The sequence below is a fragment of the Carlito syrichta genome, unplaced genomic scaffold (assembly GCF_000164805.1).
Source record: "Carlito syrichta isolate Samal-C Ts95f unplaced genomic scaffold, Tarsius_syrichta-2.0.1 Scaffold301848, whole genome shotgun sequence".
NCBI lineage: Eukaryota > Metazoa > Chordata > Mammalia > Primates > Tarsiidae > Carlito > Carlito syrichta.
In genome coordinates, this window is record NW_007245944.1 from 77242 (window position 1) to 102814 (window position 25573).

The window sequence follows — 25573 nt, forward strand, 5'->3', positions numbered from 1 at the left end:
AATTCAAGTATCAGATTCCTAGATTCCCAGATTCCTAGCTGCATGCTATTTTTTTCTCTCCTGTGGTGCCCTCATTTCTCAAGGTAAAATTTAAAAATCTAGCTTCAAGAGAGGATCAGAAGAAAAGAGGAACAAAAAGACCTACCCAGGCTGGGAAACACCTAGAGCTAGGACCCTAGTTCTTATTTAACAAAGCTCCAATTTCCCCCCCTAATAAACATGTTTCCTGTTGTATTTGCATTGTACTAACCTGTTCCTCTTTCCTAGTCTTCCCCTGCTCAGTCTTCCTTCTGATTGTTATGATGTTACAAGTGTTACTACAATTGAGGAAAATCAGGTTCTTTGATAGTCTCCTCTTCCTTCTCAACCTCTGCTCCACCCTGCTTATACACATATGTAGAAAGATTAGGAAGAGGGAGAAAGGTGAGACCGGGTACCTTTAGACCAGTCTTACTAACTGCAGATAACTGGCAAGGATGAGAAACCAGAGGAGTATGGAACTGGCTATGGGTTCAGTCCTGCAGGGCCAGAGCCTTGAAGACCAGCTCAGATGTAAATAAGACAAAAGCTTTTGGCACATAGGAACACTCCCTCTGGGTTTTATTATTATTTACTACATAAGACACCAGGTTTATGCCATCCCAAATTCACCAAGAATAAAGTTTCAGACCAAAAAATGAAATAATTTTACAATAAGAAATACAGGCCGAGCCTGGTGACTCAGGCCCATAATCCCAGAACTTTGGGAAGTTGAGGTGAGAGGATTACCTGAACCCACGGGTAACCTGAACCCTGGGAAACTCGGCAAGACCTCATCTCTACAATAGATCAAAAAAATTAGCTGGACGAGGTGGCTACTTGAAGTACAAGTAGTGCCAGCTACTTGAAAGGCTGAGGCGGAAGGATCTCCTGAGAGGCTGTGGTGGCCATGAGTGTGCCACTGCACTGCAGCCTGGGCGACAGAGTTAGACTCCAACTCAAAAAAAAAAAAAAAAGAAAGAAAGAAATACAAATGGCACAAGCTAGAGGCAGAGTAAATGCTTTAAAATGCTGAAGTACATTGAAACAAAAATTTTATGAAAATGTTACTTGGACTTGAGTGTTCATTCTCAACCAGTCATGGCCTGTCTTTTCGAGGAAATGTTTAAGAAATATTGTCAGATTTTCCTGCCTTTTTCACTTCTTTATTCATTCAATATAAGCAAATATTGATTGAACATCTTCATACTAAACCCCTGTGCTATAAACCGGGAATAGAATGATGAACCAAAAATGCAGTCCCTGCCTTTAAGGAGCTTATGTTTACTAGGGAAAGATTCAAGCAAAAAGTCCATTGTTTTTTTGGTTTGCTTTGGCTTAAACATTTATTTCTTACAGATCTGGAGACTGGGAAGTCCATGTTCAATGAGCTATCACATTCAGTTCCTAATGGCTCTCTTCCTGGCTTGCATATGGCTGCCTTCTCCATAGTTCTCACATGGCAGAGACAAGGAGAGAAGGAGAGAGAGAGGGAGAGAGAGAAGAGGGGGGAGGAGAGAGAAAGAGAGAGAAAGAGAGAGAGAGAGAGAGAGAGAGAGCAAGAGAGAGCTCATGTGTGCTGCTCTATCTTCCTCTTTTTGTAAGGACACTAATGATATGATGGAGGCCTACCCTTATGACCTCATCCAAACCTAATTTCCTCCCAAAAGCCCCACCTGCAAATACCATGATATTGAAATACAGAGTAACAAATGCAAGGGTTGTTACCGGAGCATATAAGAGGAACATTATTATATTATGTAATGCTCTACATTAATTAATGTTTTATTGAAAGCTGAAATCTCAGGACAGCAAATGTAAAGGAGTAGGGGAGAAAAAGTAAAGGAGGAGAAGAAGCAAAGCTAAAGAGGTATAGTACTGAGCTGGTCACAGCTCAGTCAAAAGCACAGGCAGTTGTTAATCATACAGTTGTATCCAAACAGAGCACATGTAACCACCAGGGCTCAGGAAAGTCCACTGAGGGAGAAAGAAAGAGGGAATTGTCGGCCGGATTCCTCCTGCCTCTCGTCTCTGATTCATCAATGTTCATAGCCATATGGAATTAAGTCCTCTGCACTTCTGGGTTGTGCAGTGCTGCTGACCAGACCCTGGAGAAGCCAGATGCCACACATAATGGCTAGGTGCCTTAGTGGAGTCCAGCAGTGATGGGAGGAACCAGAGTCTCCTCGAGGTCATTCATGTTTAGGGTCTCCAGGTATAATATAGGATGCTCAATTAAATTTCAATTTTACAAATGAAAGTGTGTCCTTCACAATATCATGAATGCAGCTGTAGGACATTTTCTTAAGCCAAAACTAATTCAGAAACAAAATAAAATACTGCATTTTTCTCACTCATAAGTGAGAACTAAAAAGAGAGTACACATGGACATAAACATGGGAATAATACACTGGGGATTCCAAAGTGGGGGAGGAGGAAGAGAGGCAAGCATTAAAAAAAAACTACCTACTGGATACTATGTTCTCTATTTGGGTGAGCTCAAACCCCAGTATTGCATAATAGGCCCCAGTAACAAATCTGTATGTGCACCTCCTGAATCTAAATTTAAACAATTTTTTTTTTGCGTTGGAGTCTCACTCTGTCGCCCAGACTGGAGTGCAGTGGCCACTCCCAGCCACCACAGCCTCGACCTGCTGGGCTCCAGCGATCCTTCCGCCTCAGCCTTCCGAGTAGCCGGAATTACAGGCGCGTGCTACCACGCACGGCTAATTTTTTGATTTATTGTAGAGATGAGGTCTCGCCTGCCCAGGCGGGTCTTGAACCAGCGGGCTCAGGCAATCCACTCACCTCAGCCTCCCAAAGGCACGGGATTACAGGCTGAGCCACCGAGCCCGGCTAAATTTAAACAATTTAATTTTCAGTAAACAATGAATAATTTTCAAGTATAAGTATTCTCTAAATATTATGTGACCCAATAATGAAACAAGAATAGAAATATGAAATCTGCCAGCAGTTAACCCAGAAAGACTGAATGCAGGTCAATCACTTCTTTTGTTCAAATCTTTCTCAAAGAGGAAGTCATGTGACAGAGAAATGTAGGGACTGAGAAGTAATGACATAAGAGAAAAGGGTCAACTGTTTTCAGCTGAAGGAGAATGCAAGAGGCACTTTTCATATTTGGCTGATGTCGTTAGGAAGCCTGAAGGAAGCTGGGGAGGGGAAGTTGGTTGGTCCAACAACTCAGTCCTTGTAGAACTTAGTTCGAAGGTAGATGAAAAGGGAGGAATGGCTCTGAGGGATCGTTCTGGCTTCTAGGCTTTTAAAATGACAGTAAATTTGACACTGACTACTCTAAATGGATGCCTGACCAGTAACAGGCGCTCAATAAGTATTTATTTAATGGAATGGTGAAATAGGCTTCCATTAGAATGTCCTTGAGAACTGTGTTGAGAATGATACTGAGGTAGCCTCGGAGTTCAGTAGATATCAAGGGTGTGACTGATTAGTGATGTCTACCATGCTATGGAATAGGGTTGTTAAAGTCTAAAGGCCAAAAAGGGTAAGTCTTTGCCACATCAGGGTGTGCTTATTGATTTTTATTTTGTTTTTGAGTTGGAGTCTCACTCTGTCGCCCAGGCTGGAGTGCAGTGGCACGCTCCTGGCCACCGCAGACTTGACCTGTTAGGCTCAGACGATCCTTCCGCCTCAGCCTTCCAAGAGCTGGAACTACAGGTGCGTGCTACCATGACTGGCTAATTTTTGATTTATTGCAGAGACGAGGTCTCACCAAGTTGCCCGGGTGGGTCTCAAACCCGCAGTCTCAGGCAATCTACTCGCTTCAGCCTCCCAAAACACTGGGATTTCAGGCTGAGCCACTGAGCCTGACCCCTTATTGATTTATCTGATGCTTTTTTTTTTTCTTTAGTAGATGGTGGTCTCACTATGTTGCCCAGGCTGTCCTCAAACTCCTGGAGTCAAGCAATCCTCCTTGTTCTGAAGTAGTTAGGGTTACAGGTGCATACCACTCCCAGCGCTTCTTTAATATCGTGGAAGTATCACCTTAAATCACTAACATATATTCTCCAAATCTAAATTTGAAAAGTGGCAAAGAAAAAAAAATGGGCAGAATGGGAATAATTGATGAGGAGAAAAATGATCAGGGAAAGTGGAAGGAAGAGAGGAATGAAAAGAGTGTTAATAACAACAAAAGAAATCAAATGGGAGAAAAGAAATTAAACAGTTGAGGCTGCCAAATTCTGGTTCAGTTTTTAATGGGAATGTGAAGAATTGCACCCGGGCCTTCTGTTTTTACCCTCCAGATTAAAAGGAATCATGACGCCGGGCTCGGTGGCTCAGCCTGTAATCCCGCGCCTTTGGGAGGCTGAGGTGAATGGTTTGCCTGAGCCCGCGGGTTTGAGACCCACCTGGGCAGCGAGACCTCATCTCTACAATAAATCAAAAAATCAGCCGGGCGTGGTAGCGCATGCCTGTAATCATTCTGGCTACTTGGAACGCTGAGGCGGAAGGATCGCCGGAGCCCAGCAGGTCGAGGCTGCGGTGGCCGGGAGCGGCCACTGCACTCCAGTCTGGGCGACAGAGTGAGACTCCAACTCAAAAAAAAAAGGAATCATGAAACTGTTACAGAGACCCACTACTGTCTGTTCATATCGCCACAACCCCTAGAGAAAGGTATGGCAAGTATTTGAGCGGGCTTGCAGGTAACCACATTCCTAAAGGTTGACAAAAGGAGCCCTTCCCCTTATCTCCTATGCGCTCCCAGTAAATAACTTCAAAGAATCCGTAACTCCCTGCAGGTTGTGCCCAATTAACTGAGAGAAATAAATCCCCTTTATTCCCTTTTTCTTAGTAGTCATAGATTTGAATAATATAATATCAAAGTAATTGTAGGTCTTGTGATTTGTACAACTTTTGTTTATAACAACATGTTAATAAATGATGTCTTAGGCCTTGTTAACTCCCTTTACTCTGTGGCAAGCTTGACTAACACCTCTGCCTGGTGTTACTGATAAAAAGCTATGAGATATCTCTCAAAACTGACACCAGGAAATGCGGATCATAAATGTCATTATTCACAAATTGACAATACATGGCTGTAACTTAAGTTCTCTACAGTGCTCTGCTAGTCACATAGTCAAGGTATGGGTACCAATGGCCCAGAACTTATAAAATGGACTATAAAACCTGCAGGGGGAGCAGAACCATTTTAGGAAGGCCAGGAGCCCAGCTCTGCTCCCAGGATCCAAATTCAGAAATAAACTTCCTTCTACCATTTTTCTGCCTCTCGATTTTTTGGTGTTGAGAGTTAGTAGGAGAGCTGTACTCAAACTGTAACATTCTGACGACCACGGTAGGACCTTGGTCGACGGATCTTCTGATAGGGATGCCTGTGGCAGCATCTGGAGCCAACTTGTGCTCCAGGGACTCTCTGGGAAGGAGCCCGCTGCCCACCAAGCCCTTGATGAACTGGTAAGAAAGAGGCCTCACCTGGTACCTGATCTTGTAAAGTGGATGCCCTTTTTGGTGAGTCAACTGAAACATATGCTGGGAGGGGTGGGGGAAGATTTCCCACTTGGGCCCTCTGTGGCCACTTGTAGGCATCATAGAAACACCGAACTAACCTGTTAGTGCTTCTGTTGGGATATCCTTTTGCTTGTATTTGAATTTGCTGAGAAAGCCGGCTGGTTTATTATACTTTGTTTATTGGGACATGCTATAATTTAAAAACTTAATTGGTATGTATTCTTTTTATGTTGTTTTGCATTTTCCTGAGTGTTGCTATATCCCTTTGTGTAGTATTTATGTAAGTGGTGAAAAACCCCCAGAAGAATAGAGAATTCCACCCTTATGAACTCAGATTTCTGCCTGGGTCAAAGATAGGAGGCACTCTTCCCTTCAGTCTGTGCAATCAGATTCCCTTAGGTGACTGAGGGACTTGCAAAGGTGTTGGGGATTAACTTCCTTGACGTGTAAGGGCCTCATAGGGAACTCTTCATTCTAGTCAGACTCTGGGGCTCCAGAAGACCCCAGGCTTGATCAGAGGCTCAGCAGACCCGAATCCGTGCAAGAGCCCAGAAATGGTGATTAGAGGATTGAAAAGGGTCCAAGAGGCAGATCACCAGGAGGCTGAAAAAGGCTCCCAGTACTTCTGAGAAATGTCCTGCCCAGGGGGCATGTATAAGGGCTGGTCACCCCATGCTCCAGGGCCCCTTGGGTGCTCTCAGCACCCTGAGGGCAAACTGAGGCATGTAAGAGGCAGGGAGATGACTGGCGCTGTCACAGCCGACTGGAGCTCCCTCCACAAGCAGCACACTCTGACCAGAACACCTAATGCTGTATGAGGTAGAGATCGTTTGCCAGTTTCATCTTATGTCTATACCATTCTCATATGTAAGCCTGCCTTGCCTAATGCCTTGTTTCTCCTGACCTGTCTGCATTATTCAAGTCTCTTTCTGTTGTCAGAAATGTGCAAAGGTGCCTGCTTTGTATATGAAATGCTATCAGTTATCCTGGACTCTTTCCCTAACTCCCTCCTCCCCTTTCTTTTTTTTTTTTTTGAGTTGGAGTCTCACTCTGTCACCCAGACAGGAGTGCAGTGGCTGCTCCCGGCCACTGCAGCCTCAACCTGCTGGGCTTCAGTGATCCTTCCACCTCAGCCTTCCAAGTAGCTGGATCTACAGGCACACGCCACCACGCCTGCCTGATTTTTGATTTATTGTAGAGATGAGGTCTCACCAAGTTGCCCAGGCGGGTCTCGAACCCGCTGGCTCAGGGAATCCACTCACCTTGGCCTCCCAAAGCACTGGGATTATAGGCTGAGCCACCGAGCCCGGTCTTCCTCTCCCTTTCTTAGCTTGTGTTCTCTTTCATGGATTCCGAGGGGAAGTCTATGCTAATCAACCTATGGAAATATAGAAGCTTCATTTATATGTGCTTTGCCTTTTATTGACCCAGTGAAATTGGAAGCTAACTTTGGAGAATATAATTTTACAGTCATATGTTTAAAAAAAAAAAAGGAATCATCCTCGGCAGCTAAGGGACTTAACAGACTGTTCTTATTTTTAAATGCTAGTAGCCAGCTTAATTGGAAATGAGTCTGTTTGTAAAGGTTTAGTCCTTGCCTGAGATTGCCATCATCCGTTTGTCCCTGTAAAACTGTTAAAAAGAAAAAAAAAAGATCTCTTAGCAGCATGTAGTGCTTTTTTTTTTTTTTTTTTTTTTTTTTTTTTGAGTTGGAGTCTCACTCCTTCGCCCAGGCTGGAGTGCAGTGGCACACACGCTCACGGTCACTCTAGCATCGACCTTCTGGGTTCTAGCGATCCTTCTGCCTCAGTCACCCGAGTAATCAGAACTACTAACATGTGCTACCTCACTCAGCTATTTTTTATTTTATTGTAGAGACAAGGTCTCGCCAAGTTGCCCAGACTGGTCTTGAACCCACGGGCTCAGGCAATCCACTCGTCTTGGCCTCCCAAAGTGCTGGGATTACAGGTTGAGCCACTGAGCACAGCCACATGTAGTGTATTTCAGGAAACTATCTTAAAATTTAATGGTAGATAACACCCACCTGGCAACCATGAAAGGCCAGGGTACACAGCATTTAGCCAGCAAAGAGTTGTATGTTTTGTTGAATAATAAACCAACTCTGATTCCAGCTGGATATAGTTAGTCAGTTTTTAGCTTTATTCTGAGATAGCTCTGGTAAATAGACATTCTTTCATGTTTTCTTTCTGTGGCTCAGCCTGTAATCCCAGCACTTTGGGAGGCCGAGGCGAGTGGACTGCCTGAGCCCGCAGGTTCTAGATCAGCCCAGGCAACTTGGTCAGACCTCGTCTCTACAATAAATAAAAAATTAGCCATGTGTGGTAGCACACGCCTGTAGTTCCAGCTACTTGGAAGGCTGAGGCAAAAGGATTGCTGGGCACAGCAGGTTGACGCTGGGGTGGCCTTGCGTATACACTGCACTCCCGCCTGGGTGACGGAGCAAGACTCCAACTCAAAATTATTATGGGAATTATGGGAATATCTTTAGGATATTCTCTGGGATGTACAATCCATGAAGTTGAGTCATTTTTACAGATTTAAAGTCTTAGATAAATTAGAAGCTCTTAAATGAAAATCACAAGTTTCTTTTTAAAAGGCATAAAGGATTAGAAACATTTGGAGGACTCTTTCTTTGTGTTGTATCCTGGTGCAACACTCCATAAAACTTTTCTAGGAATCTGTTTGACCTCATGGTCACTTTTTGTAACATTAGAGCCTAGGAACCTGGTTAGTAACACAGGACCACTTGTAGCAAATTGCAGTTGTGTTGAAGATTTCCTTTATGGCTTTATATCAACACTCTTCAGACAAAATTGTATTCAGTCAGACTTTACATACTCAAGAAGGAAAAGAAAGACATATCTCATGAGCCTCTGTTATCTCAGGTACTATCTTCTAGCACTCACTGGGGCTCCATGGTTGGAGGAAAGCAGGAAGGGAATCACCCTCAGGGACCTCCTACTGATTTTGGGGGGAGGCCCAGCCTCAGGAGCACCCTGTTAATTCCACCCAGGCTGTCATCCCTCTACCTTGTAAACCCATCTCTCCTATAACTTCCAAAGGAATCCAGCTCTACGTAAACCACACACAGTGGAAACCTATTCCACCCTCCTCCTGAAACTGTGTATCCGTTACAGGATGTTGCAAATGGAGAGAGCAATTATCCAGGTTCAGTCCCCTTTTCTATGACAGATCCCGCACAATGCCAGCTAAGATTAGAAAGCTTCTCAGAAAATCCCTCTCAATTTAATCAAAATTAATTTTTTATTATTATTGTTATTATTTTGTTGGAGTCTCACTCCGTCGCCCAGGCTGGAGTGCAGTGGCATGCTCACGGCCACCCCAGCATTGACCTTCTGCCTCAGACTTCCAAGTAGCTGGAACTTTAGGGGCACGCTACCACGCCCAGCTAATTTTTTTATTTTTGTTGTAGAGACGAGGTCTCGCCAAGTTGCCCAGGTTGGTCTCGAGCCTGTGGGCTCAGGCAATCCACTTGCCTCAGCCTTCCAAGGTGCTGGGATTACAGGCTAAGTCACCGAGCCTGGCCTCCATCTCAATTTTTAAAAGAATTTCAAACTCTAACCCTCACCTTTAATCTAATTTGGGGTGATGCTAATGTTATTTTCTCTACCTGCTGCATCCTAGAGGAGGAAAAAAGCAAACTTTTAAGGTAGTATAGGCACATGCTAACAGAATGGTTAAACCATAACCAGATAGGTATGCAATTGGAACAGTAACTCTTCCTGACACTGATCCCCAACATAAGTGTAAAAGGGGAGGGGCTGATATAGCAAGAAGTGATCATATGCTTATGTGTATTAAGGAAGGCATAAAGAAATGCATAATCAAACCTGTTCATGTTGTCAAGGTGGCCGGGCGCGGTGGCTCAGGCCTGTAATCCTAGCACTTTGGAAGGCTGAGGTGATTGCTTGAGCCCACGGTTTCAAGAATAGCCTGGGCAACTTGGCAAGACCTCATCTCTACAATAAATAAAAAAATTAGCCGGGATCTGGTAGCTGGCACCTGTAGTTCCAGCTACTTAGAAGGCTGAGGCGGAAGGATCGCCTGAGCTCAGCAGGTTTATGCTAGGGTGGCCGTGAGTGTGCCACTACATACATTCCAGCCTAGGCGACTGTGTGAGACTCCAACTCAAAAAAAAAAAAAAAAAATTATGCCAAGGTAAAAAATCTTGCAAAGTCCAGATAAAAATCCTGCTGTTTTCCAGGGAAGGTTAGTTAAAGCTATTTTAAAAATAAACCAATCTAGGTCGGGCACAGCCTGTAATCCCAGCACTTTGGGAGGCTGAGGCGAGAGAAATGCCTGAGCCCGCAGATTCGAGACCAGTGTGGGCAACTTGGTGAGACCTCATCTCTCTACAATAAATCACAAAAACTAGCCAGACGTGGTGGTGTGCATCTGTAGTTTCAGCTACTTGGAAGGTTGAGGTGGAAAGATCGCCTAAGTCCAGCAGGTGGAGGCTGTGGTGGCCGTGAGCGTGCCACTGCACTCCAGCCTGGGTGACAAGAGTGAGTCTCCAACTCAAAAAAAATTTTTTATATATATATATCGATCTAAACATTGATACATTGGAAAGGCAAAACTTTCTAGGAAATTTTTCATCAATGTAAGGGTAAACTGAAGCAAGGTAGTTTGGTGCTACAGATATAAAGCAAAGATTTTCAAAAAGAAAGAAACAAAATTTATTATCCACTTTCCACAGACAGAAAGGGCCAATGCTCACAGGCAAGCATGGCATGAACTTTCTTCTTTTTAGGCCTTGTTAACTCCCTTTACTCTATGGCAAGCTTGATTGACACCTCTGCCTGGTATTACTGAAAAAATGTTATGAGATACTTCTGGTAACTGATGCTAGGAAATACAGACCGTAAATGTCATTATTGACAAAATGCGACTGTAACTTAAGTTCTATACTATGTTCTGCTAGTCATGTAGTCAACGTATAGGTATCAACAACCCTGAACTTATAAAAACAGACTGTAAAATCTGAAGGGGGAGCAGAACTATTTTAGAAAGGCCAGGAGCCCGGCTCTGCTCCCTGGATTCAAATTCAGAAATGAACTTCTTTCTACCAGTTTTCTGCCTCTTGATTTATTGGTGTTGAGGGTTAGTAGCCGAGTGTTACTCAGTCTGTAACAAAACTACTGTGTTCTCATTTTTGTGGTCCATACCCAAGCAATCCTGGTGGGAAGAAAAGCCTCTGAGAGGAGGAAGTTGACAAGGTAACTTTTAAAACAACTGTTCAGAAAACAAAATGTGGTCACTTGTTCACTGCTAACTTCCAGATTTTCCAGAACAAAATTTATTCCAGAGTCTGTAAAAGTCATCGTTCTCTGATCCATTTAAGGAATATTTGACTCTCAGGTTTCAGATGGTCTGCTAGATTCCAACCGAAAATCAGAAAGGGAATCATTTTAGCAAATGCAACTAGACTTTCCTCCCCATGTTAGACCACAGGTGAGATGCAGAAGCAGGAAACACCTGGACTGGTTCCAAGCCCACACAGAACTGAACCTCAGGCATGAATCATAGTTTGGCTTTGCCTGAAATGATTTTAGAAGGTTGCATGTGCTCAAACTGAGAAAGAAAACAGGCATGGGACTTCCCTCTTGCCTCTTTTTGGAGGAAGTGAGATCGTGTTTCTGAAATGCAGATGCATAATTTTGTGGATGAGTTGCCTCCTCCTTTTAGAGACCAAAGTTCAGTTTTACCCACAGGCCCTGACTCCTCAAGTGTGGCCACCTGGAAAGGCTATGCCATTGCATGTGATTTCAGAACAAGAGAAAGTCAGAGAAATTTCCGACAAACAGAGTAAAACAGGAAAGGTGTGAGTGAAATGCACTGGTCCAACGCTTGTCACCATTTCCTCACACGTGACTATTATGAGTAGCTCTTCCTTCTGCAGGCATGCAAATTTAAGTGAAGCCAAAATTTCCATTATTTACACTTTTCTATTTGCTGTTTTCAGGTAAATTGAAAAGAGAACTTTCTTGAGCACAGCAATCACGGAGTCCGTAGGCTTTGGATCATTTTAAGCATAAGAAACTTCTAGAAATAATTTGCTTGTGTTATACACAGTGATTTTCTTGAGTACTAAAGGTGATGATTACCTAGTACCCATCATTGTTTGGTACTTAGTAGGCTCTCAGCAAAAATTTCTCAAATGAATAAAGTCATACTCATTATTGAAAACTCAAAAAACATAGAAAAGTAAACGGAAAAATTAAAATATTGAAGAAAAACCTACCAATCAGATATAATTACTGCCCACGGGTGGTTGTATATCTATATCTATATCTATCTAATCTAACTATACCTAGTTAGGGTCATGCTGAATGTGTATCAAGTTTTTTTCACAACATTATAGCAAAATAATTTCTCATGTTATATGAAAATTTGGATAATTGCAATAGCTGGAAAATATTTTGTCATATGGATACAATACAATTTTACACTTGTTGGCTCTTTTAGCTATTTTCAATTCTTTTCTATAAGAGTGTATGTAGTAGGGCTGGGCTCATTGGCTCAGCCTGTAATCCTACGCCTTTGGGAGGCTGAGGTGAGTGGATTGCCTGAGCCTGCGGGTTTGAGACCCGCCTGGGCAACTTGGCGAGACCTCATCTCTACAATAAATCAAAAAAATTAGCTGGGCGTGGTAGCGCGCGCCTGTAGTTCCGGCTACTTGGAAGGCTGAGGTGGAAGGATCGCTGGAGCCCAGCAGGTCGAGGCTGCGGTGGCTGGGAGCGGCCACTGCACTGCAGCCTGGGCGACAGAGTGAGACTCCAACTCAAAAAAAAAAAAAAAAAAAGAATGTAGTAGGAAAAAAGATGAGGACTAGGTGTTTAAAGATATAAAAACACCTGAGCATAGAGTCATATATTAACCTTGCTTGTATTCTCATTTTAGGAGAGTGAGGACTCAACAGGATCTTGTAAAGGGAAAGCAGAGAGTAATAAATTGTCAGCATGTTTTCAAAACAGTCTAAGTGAGAGACTATTCTAATCTTATAACCATTCTTGAAATAGTCTGAAGATATTTCAGCAGACTTATTGGAAGTACTCAAGGGCATTTGACTCTAATTTTTCTAATTCTGTGATCACTCTGCTGAGGTATAAACGTATCACTAACTGACTTATATATTAACCAGAATATCCTGTGCAAAGGTTTGGTTCCCTAGCCAAATTTAACTGGGCATTGGTTCATAAATTAATCCCGCTTAGGTGTTACGTGTCAGTTCCCCAAAGCATGATAACTGTGGCATGAATAGACCCAGAATGTGATATTTCTGGATTAACAGAAATATCAAGGTTTTAATAATAACTAGTGAAGCTCAGCCTGGGAAGTGAAGCAACTGACCTCATTCTTTCTGAAAACACTTCTCAACTCTATTAGTGACCATCAGAGGCAATTCAGTTCCTTGGAACCTTTCCAGGACGTATGCACGTGATGCCTGCGGAGTGCAACATGACTTTTTCCATCTCAGCACTGCACCTGGTTCATGGAATGATTTTGGGAGTCATGAGAGTGCAATTGGGAGCTTTGTTAAGCTCCTCTGGATTCCCTGGCTATCACTAAATGTACCAAGACACAGCCTCATTGTCCAAAAGAATGAACAGAGTTGGGCTCCAATCAATCCTGTTACCAGATCAATGAGCCTGGAAATGCTGTTCTAAATGATAGGGACTATTGGTGCTGGCATCAGCCCACAGAAATAAATTCGTGAAATGCTGTTGTTCTAATGATAAAACAAGTGAATTGTTGTTGTTGTTGTTTTTGAGTTGGAGTCTCACTCTATCACCCAGACTGGAGAGCAGTGGCATGCTCATGGCCACAGCAGCCTTGACCTGCTGGGCTCCGGCGATACTTCTACTTCAGCCTTTGAAGTAGCCAGAACTACAGGCACGCTCTGCCACGCCCGGATAATTTTTGATTTATTGTAGAGAGGAGGTCTCAGCATGTTGCCTGGGCTGGTCTCGAACACGCGGGCTCAGGCAATCCACTCACCTCGGCCTCCCAAAATGCTGGGATTACAGGTTGAGCCACTGAGCCTGGCCGAATTGTTGCTTTTAGGGAAAAAAAATTGAGTAATGAAGAACCACATTCTTTTTTTTTTATGTACCCTATATTGATTACATGCACTTAGCAGTGGAATGAAAAATTAAACATATAACAACAGGTGCTAACTCATTGCAAAAATGCACACACAGGACATATAAATGTGTACACACAGGCCAAGTGCGGTGGCTCAAGCCTGTAATCCCAATACTTTGGGAGGTTGAGCTGAGGGAATTGTCTGAGCTCAGGGGTTCAAGTCCAACCTGGGCAACTGGGCAAGACCTCATCTCTACAATAAATCAAAAAATTAGCCAAGCCTGGTAGTGCACGCCTGTAGTTCCAACTACTTGGAAGGCTGAGGTGGAAGGATCGCCTGAGCCTAGGAGGTCGAGGCTGAGGTGGCTGTGGGTGTGCCATTGCACTCCAACCTGGGCAACAGAGTAAGACTCCAACTAAAAAAAAAAAAAAGTGTAAACACATATACATGTTCCTTGGGCACTGTCTGCTTTGGATAAGTCAAAATCTAGATAATAGTGTGGATTTTATCTTTGCTTGAACGTTTCTGTCTGAAAAGAAACAACAGTCCTTGTGGGGACCCCTCGACCTCACTCTGAATGCTTAGGACATTGAGGACTGAGGTTTCTCAGCTTTTAGAAAAGGAGGTTTACAGCTTCTTCAGCTCTGCTCCAGTGAATGCCATCTCCAAAGACAGCACCGTTAGAGCTTATAACAACGAAACCCTCATTGGATGCGTATTCGTATCCGAGATTTCTTTTTTTTTTTTTGAGTTGGAGTCTCACTCTGTCGCCCAGATTGGAGTGCAGTGGCCGCTCCCGGCCACCGCAGCCTCGACCTGCTGGGCTCAGGCGATCCTTCTGCCTCAGCCTTCCGAGTAGCCAGAATTATAGGCACGCGCTACCACGCCCGGCTGATTTTTTGATTTATTGTAGAGATGAGGTCTCGCCTGCCCAGGCGGGTCTCGAACCCGCGGGCTCAGGCAATCCACTCACCTCAGCCGCCCAAAGGCATGGGATTACAGGCTGAGCCACCGAGCCCGGCATATCTGAGATTTCTATTCCTTCTTTCTATGGGAACACCCTCCACCCTCGAATGAGAAAGCTGGGCTTTGGACTTGACCTACAGCTAGTCAAGGTATGGAGGAGACAGGGTGTCTCAGAAAGGATGATCATGTCATTAGTCTTGGCATTTCCAGTAAACGGAAACTATCATTAGAGACCCAGGAAAGAGCAGCTGGTGAAAATTTAAAGGAGTGAACAAAATGCAAACCCTAACTTTCTGGTGGAGGAAGCAGTAAGGGCACTTCTGAGTGCCCACCACTGCTGTAGAGTAATCAGCTGGGGCGGGGAGGGGGTGGAGGAAAGTCAAGGTAATTAACTACTAAGCATTTAGGGCTGTGTTTGCATATCTAGTGTTGCATAATTTTTTTAAAGTCCTAATGGACTTTAGTTTTCCTGTCAACTCTCATTTCCCCATTTTGCAATTACCTTAGCCTAAGGAGGAACTGGTGGCTTTTGGAGAACTGTTAATTTTCTGTTTCAGCAACTGCTTTTTTTATTTCTATTTGTTCAGTTTGCCCCAGCTCGCTGGCTACTGCAAAGGACTGGTGTGTGGCTTAGGCTGTCGGAACCATGAACAGCTTCAGGGCTGCTGTCCTCTTCTGGGCACTGGTAGCATTGGCTAAAACGGGCAAGTTTCCAAGAGATACAGATGAGGCTGCATTTCAAAAATGCAAGGATGCCTTTAAACTACCTGTCCTCGAAGTCCTACCTGGAGGAGGCTGGGATAATCTGCGGAATGTGGACATGGGGCGGGTGATGGACTTGACTTACACCAACTGCATGACCACAGAAGATGGACAGTACATCATCCCCGATGAAATCTTCACTATTCCCCAGAAACAAAGCAACCTGGAGATGAACTCAGAAATCCTAGAATCCTGGAAAAATTACCAGAGCAGCACCTCCAACTCCATCAACATGGAGCTCTCCCTTTACTCTAAAGTCAATGGCAAGTTCTCTGCCGAATTCCAGAGGATAAAGACCCTTCAAGTGAGGGACCAATCGGTAACTACCCGGGTTCAGGTAAGAAACCTGGTCTACACAGTCAAAATCAGTCCAGCTTTACAGCTGAGCTGGGGGTTTAGGAAGGGGCTCCTGGAAATCTCTGACCATCTAGAGAACAACCAGACGAGGATGGCCACCTACTTGGCAGAACTCCTGGTCCTGAACTATGGCACCCACGTCATTACCAGTGTGGATGCCGGGGCTGCTCTGGTTCAGGAGGACCACATTAGAGCCTCCTTCCTCCAGGATAGCCAGGGCAGCCACTATGCCTTGACTGCATCTGCTGGAGCTGCCTTCCAAAACATTGTGAACTTCAAATTTGAGGATAGCTACAATTCACAGGATTCCGTCACCAAGAGCTACCTCTCAAACCGCACCAACTCCAGGGTGCGAAGCATTGGAGGGGCTCCTTTCTACCCAGGTATCACCCTCCAGACCTGGCAGCAGGGAATCACCAACCACCTGGTGGCTATAGACCGCTCTGGCCTGCCATTGCATTTCTTCATCAACTCCAACATGCTGCCTAACTTGCCAGGGCCCCTGGTGGAGAAGTTGTCGAAGACAGTGGAAGCTGCTGTGAGACGCTATTACACATTCAACACCTATCCTGGCTGCATGGATATCAGTTCGCCCTTCTTCAATTTTCAAGCCAATACTGATGATGGTTCCTGCGAGGGGAAATTTACCAACTACTCCCTGGGTGGGATTTATCAGAAATGCACCCAATTCTCAGGGGATAAATATGTCCTCCTCTGCCAAAACTTGGAGCAGAAGAATCCACTCACTGGCGACTTCTCTTGCCCTCCTGGTTACTCCTCAGTGCACCTGCAATCCCAGATCCACGAGGAGGGTTACAACGACCTGGAGTGTCGACGGAAGTGCACCCTCCGGATCTTCTGCAAGACCGTGTGCGAAGACGTGTTCCGGGTGGCAAAGGCTGAATTTAGAGCTTTTTGGTGCGTGGCCAGTGGTCAAGTCCCTGAAAGCTCAGGACTGCTTTTTGGAGGCCTCTTCAGCAGTAAGAGCATCAACCCCGTGACAAATGCACAGTCGTGCCCAACTAGCTACCTTCCACTGAGACTCTTCGAAAACCTCAAGGTATGTGTTTCTCAGGACTATGAATTGGGAAACAGGTTTTCAGTCCCCTTTGGTGGCTTCTTCAGCTGCACAGTTGGGAACCCCTTGGTGAACCCTGCCATATCCAGAGATTTAGGGGCCCCTGCTCTGAAAAAGTGCCCCGGGGGCTTCAGCCAACACCTAGCTCTCATCAGCGATGGATGCCAAGTGTCCTACTGCGTCAAGGCCGGGATCTTTACAGGAGGGTCCCTGCCCCCTGCCAGGCTCCCACCTTACACGCAGCCACCCCTCATGAGTCAGGCTGCCACCAACACTGTCGTAGTGACCAATTCTGAGAGTGAGAGCTCCTGGATTAAAGACTCTCAGACCCACCAGTGGAGGCTGGGAGAACCGTTGGAGCTGCGCAGAACCATGAAGGTCATCCACAGCGATGGTGGTGGTCTCTCAGGAGGGGCAGCAGCTGGGGTCTCAGTGGGGGTCACCACTGTTCTAGCCGCTGTCATCCTCGTGGCCATCTACGGCACCCGCAAGTTCAAGAAGAGGGGATACCAGGCAATTGACAGGAGGCAGAGTTTGGTTCCAGATACTGCAATGGCTGGAGACACCCCTGACCAAGAGCAGGAGCAGAGTCTGGCTTAATTCTCTCCCTGGAAATGTTTTCTCTCGTCTCCACCCAGAGTAGTCATCTCTGATCACTTCTGCCTGCCTGCGTGTTGAAGTGGCAGATGCAATAAAATGCAGGTATAACTTTGCAACTTCTTATTTGGGTCTCTGGGGCCAGGAAATTCATACGGCTACATGGACAAGGTTGGGGATGGGGAGAGGGAGCAGTTGTGGCTCTTGAAGACATCCTGGGGACAAAATGAAGACATCCTGGGGGCAAAAATAAGAAAGGAGTGTCCGTTCTCTATGTGTGTCACTAATTGTCTTTACCTGAATGCACTTGGGTAAAAAGAGAGCAGGGAGAAAGTTAACATTTGGATTCGGAAGCTATGCATTTAACCTCGAGTCTGCAATGGCTTCTGATTAGAGAGTTGCAAGAATCTCTGCCTTTAAGCATTACTCTTTCTCTATTTTTTTTTTTTTGAGTTGGAGTCTCACTCCACTGCCCAGGCTGGAATTCAGTGGCATACTCCTGGCCACTGCAGCCTTGATCTGCTGGGCTCCGGTGATCCTTCCACCGCAGCTTTCCAGGTAGCCAGAAATACAGGTGCACACTGCCACACTTGGCTAATTTTTTTATTATTTATTGTAGAGCCGAGGTCTCGCCAAGTTTCCAGGGTGAGTCTTGAATCCGCGGGCTCAGGCAATTCACTTACCTTGACCTCCCAAAGTGCTGAGATTACAGGCTGAGCCACCAAGCCCGACCCTCTATATTTTTTTTAATTGGCTGGATTTCATGCTCCTAGAAGCTGGCAGAGCCCTGACAAGACAAGTCCTACTTGGCCACCACTTTTAGCTTTGAGGACTCCATATTAATGAACTATGTCATCTCCTCGGGTCATCTCAGCAGCATCGTAAAAAAAAAATTCCACTTTTTCCAGCTGCCCCACAATGAAGACTTACTAAGACCAGACAGACCACTCTTAGGCTTCTGGGTGGTGTCATCAAGTCCTCAGAAAATATTTTACCTTACAGACTTCTATTAGGAGGTCAAAGAGGAAGGAATGATTTGGAGACAAAGAGTAAGGAAAAAAAAGGTAAAAACTGGAAAAGATTCTAGTGCTCAGGGGAAATTGGGATTTTTACCCACAACCAATGACTTATTTCTTCCTCCTTAGCTCATTATAAATGGGGCACTGAAAAGAACTAGATTTGGATAGATTAAGCATTGCAGTTTTATATTCTATGTTACCAAAGTACAATTCCTCCCTCATCCATGGATGGTCCTCACCTTCCTGTTGTCTTCCTGTTACATGCACACCACAGTCATATCCACATCACATTCCAAAAAGAAGTCTGCGTTATTTCGAGGTGAAAAAAGCAAGAAGTCAAAGTAAGCCCAAATCTAAGTATTACTTCCTCTCTAAAACTAAAACAGAGTAGAATTATGCACCTTACCTTTTTTTTTTCTTTTCAGCAGAAAGGGAACTGACATCATCCATCTTTTAAATTAACTAAAAAAGTTTTCCTGCACCACTTGTGTGACACATTTATTTCCGCCCCAGTCTGACTGCCCTGGGGCATCTAGCAGGATGCATGATTGTCAGTTGGCAATACTGGGTCTTTGCTCAATTTTAATATCAGTCTCTTTTCATTTTAATTGCCTTCATTCTATGCCATATTAAATGTCATTACTAAGTTATCCCCTGTGAAAGATAATTTGTTCTCTTCTTGTGAATGTTCATAATCAAAATTTTGGACTGTGAATAAGCCCTTCATGTAGGGAGCTTGAGGCATCCCAGCCTGTGGGAAGATGGCAGGGAGGACATTCATTCATTTCCAACTGAGACACAGAGAAGTGATTAACAGAATTTAAAGTCTGCTCTGCAGACTGCCCAGTCAGGGACACTGATTTCTACAACTTCTCCCCTTAACCCTGTCTCTTAAGCATCAAAATGTTCTCCTACAATGGTGATCTCAGGAAGTGGAGTGGTGGGAGAAATGGTGATGGCAAGGGAGACAAGGTAAGAGTCTAGGGTACACTGTGGTGTTCCATTTCTTGAACACTGGATGTTCACTTTGGACATGTCTGTAAACAGTACCTTTTCATTTTATTAACTTCTATGTATATTTCATAATAAAGTTTTTTTAAAAAATAAAATGTTCTCCTAAACCTCTGAGTGTTTTGTGGGATCTGGGTATTAAGTACATTTCAGCCAAGCTAATCACTTGTCTGCAAATATTAATTTTTCTATAAATTATTGGAAGAGTGTTGAGTCAGAAAGGCAAAATATAGCCAAAGGTTCCCAGGCATTTAATGTACTAACTGCCCACTGGAATGAAAAGTTCTTTACAAATTTATATTTCTATGAACAGGACTGCACATAAATATGCATTAAAATAAGTATTAAGGAACACTCTTTCTGACTGCTCATCCATATGAAATCAGAAAGTGGGAGTTTGCAGGTTGCATTCATCAAGTCATTTTACAGAGTCAGAACCCTGATGGAGGAGCTCACAGACTCTGCCTTCTGAGTCTCGGTTTCCTAAACGGGCGATCTTAGGCAGGGGTCTGTGGAAAAACCAGCCCTGGCTTCCAAGAAACCCACACCTTAGACTATCAGAGATAGAGACCGATTTGGGTGACAGAGATGACTCTGCATTTGCGTTTTATGTTTGTGTTCTCATATTAGGATGATTAATACCAAATATTTATTTGAAAAACAACACCTTGAAGGGATTGAAACACACACATTTGGTAGCCAGGCGAAGAGATCTTTAAGTAGTGAACATTGGTGATTTTAAAGATGGTTTTTCTCCCACAAGTTCACTTATTCATTTCCTCAGCTAAGTGATCTGTTCCTTTAGGGGAACAGAGTCCTGCCAGGTCAAATGTATGAAATGTGTGGGTGGGAAAGATGTGGAAACAAAACATAAAGCAGAGGCTCTTTCACCCGATCCTGTGGGAGAGCTTGTGGTTGCTTACAGACTGGGGGAGGTAACCCAGGTGCCTCACAGATAGGTGCACCCATCTACTCAAAGCTGAAAGTCAACGACAGCAACAATTTGTGGTTGTTCATTGCCATTTATTGTTCTGCACATACACCTCATGAGCACCAGGTGGCGATGTCCTCTCACAGAGCAACACCAAGGACTTCAAAACACACCAGTTACAAACAGAACGATTTATGTTGGGACATTTCACCTGCCCTCTCCCAGAAGCGCCCCCCCCCCAATGCCAGCGACCACAGAATAAGGAAAGGGGGCAGGGGTCCTTTCTTCTACCATATGGGCCTTCCCCCAATCTTCTCATGCACACAACAGTGCAATACCAGGACAAATACTTCTGACCCAAGTATAAAACCACAGAGAATTTTACAAAAAGAGGAAGAGAATGAAAACACAAAAGCACATGAAACCACAGAGACACAAGTAACCTTTCAAGGGATGAGCATCTGACAAAGTTTGTCTGCAATCTCATCGGTCATCCCTGGGGACTCAGGAAGGGAAAAATTAGGCTGCTGGTGCTAAGACCGTGAAAGAAAAGGCATGGGATCCCCTACTTGGACCAGGGGAACAGAGCAGGGTATTTCGGGAAAATACCCTGTCAAAGGGGCGGATGCGCAGGGCTCTGCTGGCAGCGTTCTGGCTCAAACTGACTGTACCTTTCCAGGTTGGCACGAGAGAAAGGGCAAAGGACTGCCCGCTGCCTTGCCTGGCACAGCGTTAGAAATTCAAGATCCCTTCTGCCCAGAAAGTCCCACAAGAAGAACAGCACGAGATGAGGTAGCCCCTACTGAGCGTCCTCAGAGAGGAAAAACAGGGCACAGACGCAATTAAAATCCTAGGAGGAAAGGCTTGAAGGTAAGACTACCCCTCCAAGTGGTATTGCCATTGGTATACCGACTCCCTGGTATATCCTCTTGGCTGCCCCCTTCCGCTGTCTGATGTGGGGAAATCGGTCTCTCCCCACTACCCTATTCCATCACCAAAGCGTGCCTTTTCTTTCCCACCTCCTACTACCTTAACTATGTCTTTTACCCATGGACTCTCAGTCTATTTCCTCATCTCTGTGGCCAAGAAACCCGGCAGATACTTGACCAGGGTGCTGAAGGTGGAGATGTTACTAAGCCTACGAGGCTCTCCATTGATCTCTGGTACATGGTAACCTGGCAAAGGGCCTGGGCATGGCATTAAACACCACAGGGATGTCTCTTCCATTTAGCTCAGGGGTTTCCATCTGACTGTAGCAGGAAACTGTCCCGTGGTGCAGTGAGCTCGAGACCAGTCTCCTGGTCTCCTGGTCTCCTGGCTGCAGGCTGACAGGAGAGACTGGGACGAGGATGGCAGAACAATTCCTCCTATCAGAGCTCCTTTTGGTGGAGCTGATCAGCCTCCCTCTACCCATCTGGAAAGCAAGGAAAGGTTCAGCACCAGCACGTCTGAGGAACTGGGTGACATGCAGGTGAACTCACTGGCCACACCAATGTCAGAATGGCTGTAGGCCTGAAAGCAAGCAGCTTCGGAGCTGGCTCTCATGAAAGCTTGGCCCCTAGTCCTAACCTAAGTACCATTTTTGAAGGTTCTTTTGTTTCCATTTTTCTAGCATCAAAAACCCTCCAAATATTATGAAATATATATGCATATATATACGTCAAACCCCCAAAACATGAGGTATATAAATTCAAATGTGTATCCAGAGGAACTTCCCCCGAACACATAGTTCAAAGAACCCACTTTCAAAGGGGGAATTGGGTTTCCCTTCTTGATTCCCCTTTCTTTCCTCCCTGACCCCCAATCCATCCCTTTATGAGAGTCAAAGGCAAGAAGAATGTTGGGGAGGAGATTGACAGGGTCTTAGGACAAAACCCAGGCATAGGTTGATCCAGACCAAACTGTGGTCCCAACCCTGTTAGGGATGAGTTCAAGTGACTCCCTCTATGCTCTGAGTCTATCTATAATAGATGAGGGAGTTGAGGGGCCCAGCACCTAGGCTCTGATTAGCAAGTTTGCATGGAGGCAGACTGAAGCCCTTGTAGAAACAAGACTGGACGAATATCGGCTCTGTTCCGATCTTGAAAACAAAATCAAAAGGGGGTGGTCCGTCCAGGAATCACCTCATCACATCTCCCCCACAAGCCCAGTTCTGTCTCCATCAGGGTCTAAGTTTACTATGGGATGGGTTGGCAAAGGGTGAAGAACGCCAAGGGACCACAGCCTGGCTGTTTGATCCCCATCAGAGCTGAGGTTTGGCATCTTGAAACAGAGTGCAGGGACATGATGGGGCTCCCCACCAAGCTGGTTCAGCGATGCACACACGCCCACATGCACACATATGCACATACACAGATGGCACAGAGCCCAGTATGGGCTCTACTCACAGTGACTTGATGAAACTCATGGAATCTTTGAGCTGGTCTAGGATGAGTTGGGAAGAAGGCTATGGGCTCCTCTCCCTGAGAACTGTTCATATGCTCGGTGGGATGCAGGCTCTGGTTTGATCAGAGAGGGGCTAGAAATGGCATCACGGAATGCCACCCGGAGAGGAACCAGAGTCCATCCATCCACACGAGAGAACCAGATGCCTCTTTGGACAGATCAAAGGTGTGAGGACGAGGGGAGGGCCCAGAGAAGCCAAGGACTTTGATGAGAGCTGAAGGTGCTCCCAAGGCTTTTGCCTCTCTGACCCTCTTGGCAAGAAGTGCTTCCTCGCTCCACACCAAGGCATCCAAATTCTGATGTCACAGCAGTTTCGCGGTTCACCCCTTTGCCCCCCAACCTTGCACAGTGAGAGCTCTCTGCCTCCAGCGGAGGAGAAAAGAGCGGAAACTCCGCTCTCAAAGCAGAGTGGAAGCAGCAAGAAGCCAGCTGAGGCAAAGGAACCTCGGGCTTCACAAGGCCAAGGTATGTAGCGCCCAGGCACGGCCCATACCCTAAGTGTGCTGACCATGCCCCCTACTTGGGAGGTGGGGAGGGGGAGGGGCTTCTTGCCTACCCAGCACCGAAAACTCCATGGGAACAGATCCAGGATGACCCTCATCCCGTGTCCCCTTTGTGTCGGATGAGGTTTATGAATGACGCCGCTTTATTCAATCTGTCCCCCTGTGGCTGGGAGGGACGGCTGGCAGAGACAGGACAGGATGGGAGAAGAGGGAGTCTGGAGGGCACAGCACCAGTTTCTACCTTGACTCTCCCCACTTCCTGTCCTGTGGCCCGCACGGGCCCTCCCACCTCAAAGCCCCTCCAGCCTCAGTCCTTTGCCTGGGCAGTGCTGTCCTCAGAGATGCCCTGGGCGGCCAGTTCGGCCAGCACGTTATCCAGGTAATTGGCATCTGGGTAGCCATGGCCAGTGAGATTAGAGCCAAATTCTGTCTTGTGGTGGACCTCATTCCAGATGACAGTGTCTGACTCCCCTGTGGTGCTGGAGGTACCAATGGCAAAGATGAGGCGGCGATCCCAGGCCACAAGCAGCAGCTTCAGAACCTAGGGGAACAAAGGCCAGAGACAAAAGGCAGACATTCGGTGCCGGTCAAAGACTATTACTCGGATGGTGGAAGTCCTCCCAAGGGCTCTATCCCTTCCTGCTTCCTGATGCCCTACACAGCACAGTGGAAGAGAAAAAGATCTGGACTTGGTGTCAGGGAGCTACAGGTTGAGTCCTGGCTCTGTCCTTGAATAGCTGTGTGACTTTGGGTAAGTTATAGCACTTCTCTGATCTTTAAAGTCCTTATTTATAAAACGGCAATAGTATGACCTGTCTCTAAAGCTTGTGAACATCTTATGGGGCACTACATGAAAAGCATTTTCATACTAATGCTTGGAACACACTGTTCAGTAAATATTAGCTACCAACATTAATGGCTGCATTTTGAAAGACAGGATCTAGGAGTTGAAGTCACTTATGATCGGAGAACTTCTCACCTCAATTAATTTACCCAAAGCTAAAGTTGTGAAATATTTCTCTAATGATATCTCAGAGCACTTTGATTTCTTTCAGATGAGGAAACGGAGTCTCAGAGAATGTGATGGGGGCTTGCAGGATGTTCTAATTCAGCTAAATTCAAACAGATCTTTGTTGAGCAAGATTAATGCCTAATGCCATGTTCCAGGCCTTGGACAGAGCAGTGTCCAACATGAAGAAGGCATACAATAATAAGGATCTGGATATTGAAAACATATTATGCACTGGAAGAGAAGAAATCATAATGGTTGTAGTAATATTAATAGCAGACATTAAAAATATAAGCTACCGTTTCCTAAGGGTTTACTTATTAAGTGTCCAGCATTGGTCATATAATGATTACAATAATCAAATGAAATAGGTATAGTCATGCACCACATATTAATGCTTTGGTCAACAATGGACCGCATGTACGATGGTGGCCCTGTAAAACTAGAATGAAGCTGAAAAACTCCTGTTCAAAAATTCCAATTGCCTAGTAAATACTATACTTTGTAATCATTGTTTTATGTATGTATGAGGCTGTTTTACTAGATATACACACATATATATATAGTAAAACAGCCTCAGACAGACCCTTCAAGAGGTAGTCCAGAAGAAAGCATTGTTATCATTGGAGATGACAGCTTCATGCCATGCCTGTTAATGTCCCTGAAGACCTTCCAGTGGAACAAAATATGGAAGTGGAAGAAGCTGATATTGATGATCCAGACCCTGTGTAGGCCTAGGTTAATATGTGTGTTTGTGTCTTAGCTTTTGACAAAAAAATTTAAACAGTTAAAAAAAATACATACAGCAAACAGAAGAAAAGACTGTAGAATAAGGATATAAAGAAATACAGTATTTTTGTACAATGGTGTTTTTAAGCTGTCTTAATACAAAAGAGTCAAAAAGTTAAAAAAATAAAGTTTGTAAAGTGGGAAAGTTATAGTAAGCTAAGATTAATTTAGTGTTGAAGAAAGAAAAGTATTTTTATACAAATTTGGTCTAGCCTAAGCGACCAGTGTTTATGGTCTACAGTTGTGTACAGTGATATCCTATACCTTCACAATCACTCACCATCACTCACTGACTCGGCCAAAGCAACTTCCAGTCTTCAAGCTCCATTCATGGTAAGTGCCCTACACGGGTGAACTATTTCTATTTTTTATACTGTATTTTTACTGCACCTTTACTCTTCTTTCCTTTCCTTATCCCCTCCTTTCCTCCTTCCCTCCCTTTCTTCCTTCCTTTC

General features: G+C 44.9%; 2 protein-coding genes across 2 annotated transcripts in view; one reads left to right on the top strand and one right to left on the bottom strand.

Annotated features, from left to right (window-relative positions):
* The first annotated feature begins 15208 nt into the window (after nucleotides 1-15208).
* Nucleotides 15209-17464, top strand: MPEG1 (macrophage expressed 1). Its single transcript, XM_008055410.1, has one exon. The coding sequence runs from the start codon at nucleotides 15264-15266 to the stop codon at nucleotides 17412-17414; it is 2151 nt and encodes a 716-aa protein (XP_008053601.1). The 5' UTR covers nucleotides 15209-15263; the 3' UTR covers nucleotides 17415-17464.
* A 2979-nt stretch (nucleotides 17465-20443) lies between these two features.
* The window catches only part of DTX4 (deltex E3 ubiquitin ligase 4), a 40339-nt gene continuing 35209 nt past the window's right edge, over nucleotides 20444-25573 (bottom strand). The window contains exon 9 of the mRNA XM_021711060.1: nucleotides 20444-23861. Coding sequence (XP_021566735.1) covers nucleotides 23628-23861 — 234 coding nt within the window. The 3' untranslated portion in view covers nucleotides 20444-23627. The remainder of the gene's footprint in view (nucleotides 23862-25573) is intronic.